Raw genomic sequence first — 10,924 nt, 5'->3', positions numbered from 1 at the left:
TTAGCCTTCTACACTTTACGCTTTCATGCCCTATGATCTCCAACAGGCCAGACCTGTTTTACACCAAGCTGAAACCTGAAACCAGAAACCACCATCTGCCAGTGTCAGTTGGAAGAAAGTGAGAGATGTAATAACCACAATGCTCAAGTTCCTGAATGCTGTAAATCCAACAATGGTGTTTTGTTAGTGAAGCTGTAGGACCAGTCAGAGGTATAAAGCCACTGTTATAGACACTTTAGAAATTAAAAAAACATGTCATGTCATAGTTCCACTGGAAAATATATTGGCACAAATCACAGTCTGTTACTTTGTAAAATTTCTTAATTTCAAAGCTGTTGCAGTTGTTGCTGCTGCGTTATGCAAGTGCTGTTGCACAATGCTGTCAGCTCCCGAGGTATGCAGGGACCACTTCTGCTAGTTAAAAAAGTAACTGAAAAAAAAAAAACAACTGAGTAACTCTGCCATTTTATGGCACCACACTGGTGAGTCTCCTATACTATAATACTATTGATTAGTATATAGTCCCTGTTTTCATTGAGGTTTTAAGTACAAAGCAGGGCTTCAAGGCTTCTTTCAGTGGTGGCTGTGGATTAATAGGTAGAGCAGTTGTCTGCCAATCACAGGATTGGTGGTTTGATTCCTGGCTGCCATGTCACTTGCCAAAGTGTCCTTGGGCAAGATACTGAACCCCAAGTTGCCCCCGGTGAGTCAGGTCAGCTGCATAGCAGCTCTGCCATCGGTGAGTGTGTGTGAATGGGTGAATGAGACGCAGTGTAAAGCGCTTTGAGTACCAGCTAGGTAGTAAAGTGCTATATAAGCGTTGACAGCTGACAACTGATACTAGTTTGGATATCTCAGCCAACAACTTCAGACAACCTGGTAAATTCATCACTTCAACATCTAAAATGTCTAGGGAAAATGTTTAAATTATGAATTTTGGGAGTATTATAGAAGTTATAATTCTTATTACATATAATCACTTGTGCCATGATGTAGCTGGGTTTAGTCAATGTAATAATACTTAGAAGATTTATTTTGGTAGCCATCCAGTAGAGCTTCTTTAAATCTTGAAGACTTGCAGCTGTGTGGTCAGGGTTAGTGAAGCTTTGGTACCAGTCATCCAGAGCCATTTTTTTCAGGTGTGGGCAGCTTTTATAGGACATCACGCTCTGTTTCACTTGTTTAACTAATAGGTAAAGGGTTAGGTTTGACCAAACCTTAACATGTTGTTGTGAGGACCAGGTTGGTCAGAGAAACCAGGTTTCTCAGGTAATCAAGGAATGAGTTTGAATGCACTGAAGAAACCTAGGTATTAGATTTCTGTGTGTTTATGCATCAGATTAGTAAGGTGATGTGTCCTTGACCTTATTTTGGAAGCATGTTTCACACTTTTGAAATGTTTATTTCAAAAACATTTTAGACTCTTATTAGGTTCAGAATCATTTTTTGATGTCTAAATTTGGTTGTATATTCATTTTAAAGCATGAGCTGGATGAGACTGAACAGGTTTGGAATGCACAGACCATCAGAAAACATGAATTTCATACATATACAAGATATTACATTTATACAACATGTTTAACGGTGCAAAAATGAACGTGTCTTTCTGTCAATGCAAAAAAGCTTTTCATTGGTCAGTCAGTTAATTTTTTTACTATTGGGTTATTTTATGGGGGCTGGCACAATAGATCACTGTCAGAAAACAGGTTTTAATTCCAGAAATCCTTCCTGATGCAACCCTCCTCTATTTTTCACCAGGCTTGGGACTTGCACCGAGAGTGTGCTGGCTTGTGTAACTCACAGGGTGTTTTGGAGAGCTTAGGGGTTCAATGATTTGTCCAGGGACCATATGGCCAGGAGAACTCGGGTCTCCAACCAACAGCCCTACAGTTCATGTTCGACTGCTACCCCCCGTGTATGAAAAATAGCCTTCTTTTCTAAGGACAATAATAGACTGACAGGTCTCTAATGAAAGTTCTTCCTGTCTGGCTATTGGTACCTATTGAAACCTGTAAACAAGTGACTGTTGATATTCAGGTGCTAAACTAACCTGAACAATGTTATGCTTCCTTGCAAGCTCTATCATAAAAATTGTTGTAAGCTGAGCAACACAATTGCAAAAGGGTTTTATCATAATCATTTGGCCTTATAAAATCATTAACTTAGCAGCCATACCAGGATATTGGTGCAACAATTGCTAATAATAGGCCTCTATGGAAAAATGTATCATTCTTCATCCAATTAATTTTAATTGTTTGTAAAATAGATAAAACTGTTTGTGAATAAGAACATTAAATTTGTCTTTCTTTGGAAAACAAAAAACAAAAAAAAAGTGATCCCAAACTTTTAAGCGGTAGTGTACATAATGTTGCATTTGTTCTGGTCTTCTGTAAAAGTGCTGATCACAGGGTGGCCATACAGAGACAGACAACAGGTGATAGAAACATGTATGGGCAATTTAGAGTCACCAGTTAACCTTAATGCATGTCTTTGGCTTACCGGTGGATTTGCACGACAGTGCTAGCCACCACACCACTGTGCTGCCTTCCTGTAATATTTAATATCATATATATAATAAGTTATAAGTAATTCAAAGTTAAAGTTAAAATAAATTATACCAGAATATATTATTAGGAGTCCTATCATGCAACATCCACTTTTTGTTCATTTTGGTATGTTTATGTGACTGTATAATGCATGTAGACACACACCAAGCATGTTAGAGGTGGCTTTCCCTTTTTTACATTTGACTGTTTTGTAAAATCCTCTCCTTAGACAGACCATTCAGAATTCTTCACTTTGTATACATATACTACGGTTGATAGAACTGATTCCATGGTCTTTTATTTCAGACCCATGTACAGAATCAGAGGAGGGCAGTCATATGAACTTTACTCCAATACAAGTTGATTATATTTTTAATAATACTGCAGTCTCATTGTGATCAATACACAATACAGTTGCCCCTCTGATAAAGAAGGTAGAGAACCAGAGGAGGATAGTTCAATGGTATAATTTACAAATACATAGCTAAAAGCAGACATCACGTAAGCTGGAATAGATTAATTTAGATGAATCTTGCCTAGCATGGAAAGACAGTTTAGTAATGAATCAAAAAGCCCTCTGTAATGCTAGAACTACATATTTTTCATCATTAATAGAGAAAATAGAGAGAAATAAGGAAAAATAGAGAGAAATAAGAAGAACCTGAGGCTTCTTTTCAGTACTAGTATAGCCAGGCTGACAAAGACTCATACAGTACTTTGGTTGAGCTTAGTATCCCCTTAACTCTCAGTAGTAATGACTTTATAATTTTCTTTACAAATGAAATCATAACTATTAGAGATAAAAATCAGATCCTCCCTGCATAGATGGACTAGATTGTAAGATCTCACTTGTATTTCTACTGCCTCTTCCCCATACATCATGCTGAGTTAATTTAATTAATTCATGTAAACCATCAACATGTCTCTCAGACCACATCCCAACTAGACTGCTCATGAATGTTTTACATCTCACAAACCCCTACTCATAAAGCCTACTTTCAGGGGTCAAGACTCAGGGAAATAACCTGTATGAAGACTTCCAGTCAGGATTTACTGTATATCTTAGTACAGAAACATTATTGGTTACAGTCACTAAAAAACTTTCCTTAGTGTTAGAAAACTGACTTCTCTTAACTGAGTTATTCTATACTTGTCTTGTTAGATATCAGTGCTGCATTGGACACTATAGATCATCTTATTACACATACTGGATCATGTCATTAGGATTAAAGAAACAGCACTAAGCTGGTTTAAATCTTATCTACCAGATAGATTCAATTTTGTGGATGTTAATGATAAGTATTCCATTCACAAAACTTAGTTATGGAGTTCCACAGGGTTCTGTGCTTGGACAGATTATTTTCACTTCATGTATGTCTCCCTTAGACAATATTATTATTAGGAAACACAAATTTCCATTGCTATGCAAATGGATTCTATGAAACCAGAAAAACTAATTAACCAGTCAACTTCAAGCATGCATAAAAAAAACAAAGGCCTGGGTGTCCTCTAATTTGCTGCTCCTCAATCCAGACAGAGGTTATTGCATTTGGTCCTAAAAACCTCAGACACATGATGTTTACAGTATCTTTGACCAGGATATCTAATTTACCTCATACATAAAATAAATCTCTAGAGCTGCCTTCTTCTACCTGACAAATATTGCAAAAATTAGGAGCATCCTGTGTCAAAGTAATGCTAAAAAACTAGTCTATTCCTTTTTTTACTTCTATGATGACATCACTGCTGACAGAAGTAGCAAGACAAATTCCAAAGTGTATAGGGTTATACATATATAGGGAATATGCTTATATTCCGCCAAATTATACGACGATGCTGCACAGTGCTGATGAATGACACTCAACATACTGCGAAAGGACCCTGATTCAAATCTACGTGTTGGCAGGGTGCCTTTCTGTGTGGAATTTGCATGTTCTCCCCGTGTCTATGTGGGTTTTCTCCACGTACAACGACTTCCTCCCACCTCCAAATTCATGCATGTTAGGTTAATTGGTGATTCTAAGTTGCTCATTGTGTCTCTGCCCTGCAATGGACTGGTGACCTGTCCAGGGTGTACACTGCCTCTTGCCCGATGAAAGCTCGGATAGGCTCCAACACTCCTGTGACCCTTGAGTCGACAAGCAGCAATCAATCCAGCATGCTGGATCCAACATTCAATGGTTCAACTGACCTGATCCAGGATGCTGGGTTATGTTTCACCTTTGTTTAGCAAGCTGGATCAGTTGAGCATGCAGCAGTTAAGCAGTTAAGTATGCAAGCAAAGAGTCTGCTTCAGTTACTGAAGACAAGGCTAGGTTGAAAGCTGAAAAAGGAGCAAATGAAAGTAGCTGCAGTGAAAGCTTGGGAAAGCATCTCCAGTGAGAAAACTCAAACTCTGATGATGTCCATAGGTTCCATGGGCAAACATTGACTGAAAATGATTTAATATTATAGTATTTAAATTATGATTATATTTAGATTTATGAGCCATTAAAATGTAGGTACTTTGCTGAAAATGTCATTAATTCTTAAATGGTAAATGCCATATTTTTGTGAAACCTCTTTAAAAAGTTAGTTACGGATGATAATTAGTAATAATAATTAGAGATACTAGTTGCCATAGATAAATTAATGCATAAAAGCTTTTATTTTTGTAGGTTATATTCAATTTGACAATAAATCAAGTTATATAATAACCTAACATAACAACATAAGAACATTCAATAAACATAAAAATATGTAGGCATTCAATTTTTATTTGCTTTTCCACAGTATTGTGTCACACTAGCTAATACATGATTTACGTGGTTATGAAAGGAAGAATGAAGAGAAATGTGGAGGAGTACTAGATTCGAGTCAACCTATGTACAAAGATATACAAGACAGATAAAACTACCAAGAGTAAAGCTTTAATAGTCAATCCCAGAGAAGCAAGTTAATATAGTCTTTTTTTTTAAACGTATTTCCATGAAAACAATATGTCATTAATTATGATATATAAATGATTTCAGATTTACTAACACACATACATTGTTTAATCAAAAGTGGATGACAGCATACTGTAATCACATTCAATCACACAAACATTGTGCAATTGATTGTGCCTGATTCATACAAACTGTAAATGAACATATATGATGTTATTCATTTAATCTTAAACTACTTTTTATTCAAACATTGTGTAAACACACTTTATAATAAGTGATACTGATAAACATGTAGTGTACATCATTACTGTATAGATGTAACAAGACCTACATTTTTCTCTCAGTTTTTCCTTCACATGGAGTTTTAGAAGAAAAAAGATCTAACAGATTTTAGTTATGTGTAAACCCACTGGTGATGGGTTTCACTCTTTTAGACTGACAGTAATTTAAAAGTAGATAGACAAGCTATAGTACAGTCATTAACACCCATATACCAACACAAACTCCATAGTGATAGGTGAGGATGAGTTACTCCTACATGATAAAGAAAATGAAATACAAACACACAAATTCTGTACTAGTGTAAAAAGTTTCTTTTTCAGCTTCTAGGGGCTTACAGAAACAGGCATCCAAAACGATACCTATTTTAGTTACTGTACACGTAATTTTACGTTTGAAATACAAAAAACAGGTACAGCATTATTAATGGTTCATAAAACCTACTGGAGCCAAAAACAATGGCTTACATTTTCTGCAACACCTTCCTTCTAAGAAGAGGAAGTTAGTATCTTGAACATCTGAGGCAGCAAGACTGGCCACACAGGTTTGTCTAGTTCCTGAAGTATTACTACTAGTGATTAGTTTTTGGCCACTACCAGATCTGTGACTGATGTTCACATGCCCATCTCCTCAATCTTCCAGCCACTAGAGTTCTTTCCGAATTTGTATACGAGCCTCCTGCCATCAACTCGTTCCAGGATCTCCCTCTTATAGTAATACCTAAGAGTAGAGGAGGGTCAATCAGTCCAGAGTATGCAAAGTATGCAATAACCTCTATTGTCTGCTGAACTCCACTTATTTTAACACTTCTGAAAGTCTAAAAATGCAGAATCATTTGAAACTCTACAGATCGAACAGGTTAACTGCTCACCTCATTGCACGGCTGAGTTTCTCGTATGTCATGCTGCTGTTTTTCTTCTTCTGGCCCCACATCTGAGCCACAGCCTCAGATTTGAGGAACTTAAAAACACCTTCGTGCCGGTCCTCCCACTTCATTAAGCCTTGGTTCATTTCTGGGTGGATCAAAATGTCCCTGATGAACTCCCATAGGTGAGTGCCACGAGGTGCTACCAACAAACAGTTGAGTACAATGAGCTAACTGTTTGTGCATGGATGTAAAAGCCTAAACATGCAGGTCAAACAAATATGCATCTGAAGCCTGATAAAGATGCAAAATAGATGCAAACTAGAAAACAGCTCAGCATTGTTCAGATACAGATGTCTTCTGAACAGTGTTTTACATTAATATGTAAACAGTATACTTATTCTTCAAAAATGCTCTCACCATGTTTGCTTTTCTTTGGATTGTCATAAATGTTGCTGCTGTGCTCTCTGTTGAGCTTAGGAGGTCGCCCCCGTGGTCGTTTCAGTCGAGACTCTCCCTTCTCAGTTTTTATGTGCGCCTCTGTCATAACATATGTTTGAGTAAACTCGTGTAGAATTGTGAAATTTAGTAAACCTTACAGTTTTTCTGCTTACTCACTTGAAATGAGAGGATATGAGAACTCCGGGTCTGATTCACCACTGCCAGACTCTGGCGAGCCAAGGCTTGAGAAGCCAAACATGCCACCTGAACACATGAGAGATTTTCAGTTAAAGATATTCAAATTCTTGAGAAACAGACAGAAAACTTATGCAAAATATAGAACCAAGGAAAAACATTGAGATGAAATACTGACTGTTTGAGGAACAGCTGTACTCACTGTCAGACTGATTATCTGACAGGTACTCAGTGTCTCTCGGAGGTGTCATGGGTTCCATTGTCATACTGGTCAGGACATAATCGTGGCTGTAGTCAAACTCCCTCTTGTTGACAGCTTCTTCAGCTGTTGGTAGTAAGTAGCCTAATTAGCCATTTGATACAGTTTCCATTTTATGCTAGTATGTCACATGTCTGTACAATACGTACCTTGACCAATTCTAATGGTGCTGAGCAAAGGAAAGTTTAGGTTGTCCAAGAAACTGTCTAGGAGCTGGCAGGTCTCATTCAGCTCTGGTCCAGATAGGCTTTGTATCTCTTTGAGAAAGGACAAGGAATGAGAAACCAATATGTTAGCGATAATCATTCAGATAACATGTAACTTTTTAATGCAAAATATAACACAATCTAAATTTTTACTTTCATAAACTGATCACAATAAAAGGTAGTTTTGTTTTGGAGCTTTTTGTGAATTTTGATAGATACTGCATTGAATTAGTTACTAAAGTCTTTACATTGCCACAAGATATCTTTAATGATGAATCTGTCAATGAGGCCACATGACAGAGACACTTGAATCACTACCTGATTTGGTCTTGTATTCCTGCAGACTGTGATGCAGGTGTATTCCAAGCTGTGGACCAAATACCCCAATCATCTGGTCCTGGTTCATCTGGCAAAGGGTGGGGCCATCCATGGTGCAGTAGGCCAAACTTAATGTGTTTGCATCGAATTTGGTGCTTTCTACATGGTCGCTGATCCATTCCAGAACATTGTCTTTAGTCCAGCAGTGAGGGCTCATCTGCCTGTATGACTGACCTGCAGAAAGAGAGTAGGTCAATTGTACAGGTAGATCAGAGTGGACGAGCTTTTGAATTGGATTGGAGCTCTCTCTGTGTGCTACTTGGACAGTAATCTCTGAACATTAAGAGCTATAAATGGCAGTGTTGGCATGGCATGTCTACATACTCTGCTTTCTCTGATATGTACTGAAATTAATCTGCATTATCATCTAGTATGGATTTCTGTCTCCAAGGCCAGACAAACAAAGCTTAAGCTGTTCCAACTATGTGGCAGCATTATTTTCTTTTATGGTTATGCTGAGTTAAACATTGGCTTACTGGTAAATGATTGAGCCACAAGCGTAAAAAGTCAAAGCAAAGTTCATGCAGCTCATTTCTGCTGGCTGAAGTTGGAAAATAACAATTCATGTTTACTATGAGATTAGTATAAAACTCCCCATAATAAAAGGTTCACAGCACAGGAATGACACAATATAATTTTTGTATTTCACACATTACACATTTGACTGAATCTTACAGAAATGATAGAAATGTTTGTTCTTACAGTTGATGTTGGGGGCGTAGGTTAGATTACTGATGTGCAGTGCACTGAGGCTGGATAATGCACTGGGATGCTGTGGCACAACATCAGGGACACCAGTCTGATACATGGTGAGATTGGCATTAGTCAGGACACTGCTGAGGCACGGCGATGACATGGAGACACTGGGAAACATAGAATAGGATACTTGTTTACCCACCAGTTACCAAAAAACAAAAAACAGCAGGCATGCACCAGTAGCTAAATGATTGTGGTAATCTTTATATATATATATATATATATATATATATATATATATATATATATATATATATATATATATATATATATATATATATATATATACGCAAAAAAATGCTTTTATTTTAAAGTCAGACTGCATAAAGTTAAAAAAAAAACATTTGTTTCTAGTTCTATTTTTTAACATAAGCAAAATCTGTTTCCCTTCTCTACATAACAATTTTATAACAAATAGTGACTTTTACCTGAGCACAAGCTACAAATGATGCGATGGAATTATGCTCCAAGAAAATCCAGTGTGTGCTTTAATTTCCACTCTTCGCGAATTCTTTGTGTAACCTCTGTCTCTGAAGCAAAAATACAACTGCAGCTGTATTGAACTACCTGTGGAGCTTTATACTTCCGTAAAGGAGTCGGGCAAGGACTCAGGTGAGTTCAGGGGAATTCCACCTGAAACTGGCCACACCTCCATCTCTCCTCCTCTTTCCTAAGAACTTGATGAGCAAAACAAACCTGCCCTGCAATTCTTGTTCATATCTTTTTTCTACCTGTTACATCAGTTTTAATTCCCATTCTTCAGACACAGCTTTATTCCTGACACACAAAAATACTGCACAGTGCGACTGTCATATTTCTAGGACACAATCAACTTTCAGAGGGATGGTGTCACTATGAATGACACAGGTTTGTGGATGGATGGTCACAGTTCCTAAAAATAGCCACATACAGAGTGTGTATCCGATTTTTTTCAGTCAGTAGGCAAGCCTGACAGAAAATAATAAAACTATTGTAAGTCCAACGCATTCCCTTGAACTGTAATATTTGGTATGTTCTGTGTTATTACTCTGTATATATTAAACTCTATATATAACACTGAATTGATATAGTTCAACTTTGCATTGTATGTACAGTATATCCAGGTTAAAAATTTAAACTTGTACCCAAATAACACACAGACACAGACACATTATATACCACAACAACACAACACAAAGCTAAATGTACTGTTTGTGTTGATCACAACATGCACATGCACATTCATATCCACAGGCCAACAAAAAGTGACCCTTTGTTTGCTGAATGAGGTCAGCTTTTGTCTATAGTGCTATTGTGTTGACCCTGGCACTGTGACTTCACACGGTTTCTAATTTTCTTTATCACTCTCTTCGCCAAGTTTGGTTGGCCAAACGGGTTGGTTTAATGTGCTTGTTAAATAACAGTCACGCTGCCTTCCACTCATTCAGGTAACTGAACAATACCAGCAACACAGCTTAAGCCAACTCGCTTATTGACTTTAGAGGTGTTGTTTTTAATAGTTGACTTGGCATAATCAAGGAAGTTTTTTTTTGTAGGGAATTCTGAGACTGTGCTAGTAAGAGTACACAACCAGTAGAAGACTGTGTTTGTATGCACATTTTCTTTCTTACCATTAAAACTAAAACTGAGCCTGTAGGTAAGTTTATTTAAAGAGCAACTTTGTAGATACATCAAGTGCTCAGAATATAAAGAAAAGATAAAAACAAGTAACAAAATCAAGTTAGTAACTGAGTACTAGTCTGACACCTACCTGACATCATTTGTGGAAAGTATAGACAGGATGTCAATTTATAGTGACCATGTTCCTGTTTTGTTAATCAATAACTGACAGAAGGAACAGTGACATTACAATATATTTATTACAAATAAGATAGCAGCTTTAGTGTTAGCATAAAATAGCAGTAGTGTTAAATTGACATGACCTCTGTGTACTCTTACAATGCTGCTGTCATCAGAAAGAAGGTGAAACAGTTAAAGTTGGCAGATGGTGATGTCAGCTCCCATTTGATTTCCATCCAGCACTGGAATGTATTTAAGCTGGTAATGATTGGTGAACCTCAGTGTTTTGTCCC

General features: G+C 37.2%; 1 protein-coding gene across 2 annotated transcripts; it reads right to left on the bottom strand.

Moving 5' to 3' along the window:
* Positions 1-5,282: 5,282 nt before the first annotated feature.
* On the bottom strand, positions 5,283-9,426 carry elf3 (E74-like factor 3 (ets domain transcription factor, epithelial-specific)). Of its 2 annotated transcripts, none has more exons than XM_026344715.2 (9): positions 9,281-9,426; positions 8,799-8,959; positions 8,037-8,270; positions 7,662-7,769; positions 7,456-7,578; positions 7,236-7,322; positions 7,038-7,157; positions 6,624-6,819; positions 5,283-6,472 (listed from the first exon to the last, which is right to left on the bottom strand). In XM_026344715.2, the coding sequence occupies exons 2-9, from the start codon at positions 8,950-8,952 to the stop codon at positions 6,367-6,369; spliced, it is 1,128 nt and encodes a 375-aa protein (XP_026200500.1). In that variant the 5' UTR covers positions 8,953-8,959; positions 9,281-9,426; the 3' UTR covers positions 5,283-6,366. The 2 variants fall into 2 exon arrangements, with proteins under 2 accessions (XP_026200500.1, XP_026200499.1); XM_026344714.1 differs by having other exon boundaries at positions 7,432-7,578; positions 9,281-9,425.
* Positions 9,427-10,924: the final 1,498 nt, after the last annotated feature.

The sequence above is a fragment of the Anabas testudineus genome, chromosome 5 (assembly GCF_900324465.2).
Source record: "Anabas testudineus chromosome 5, fAnaTes1.2, whole genome shotgun sequence".
NCBI lineage: Eukaryota > Metazoa > Chordata > Actinopteri > Anabantiformes > Anabantidae > Anabas > Anabas testudineus.
The sequence above is the reverse complement of the archived record's forward strand: the minus strand, read 5'-3'. Positions and strand labels throughout refer to the sequence as shown.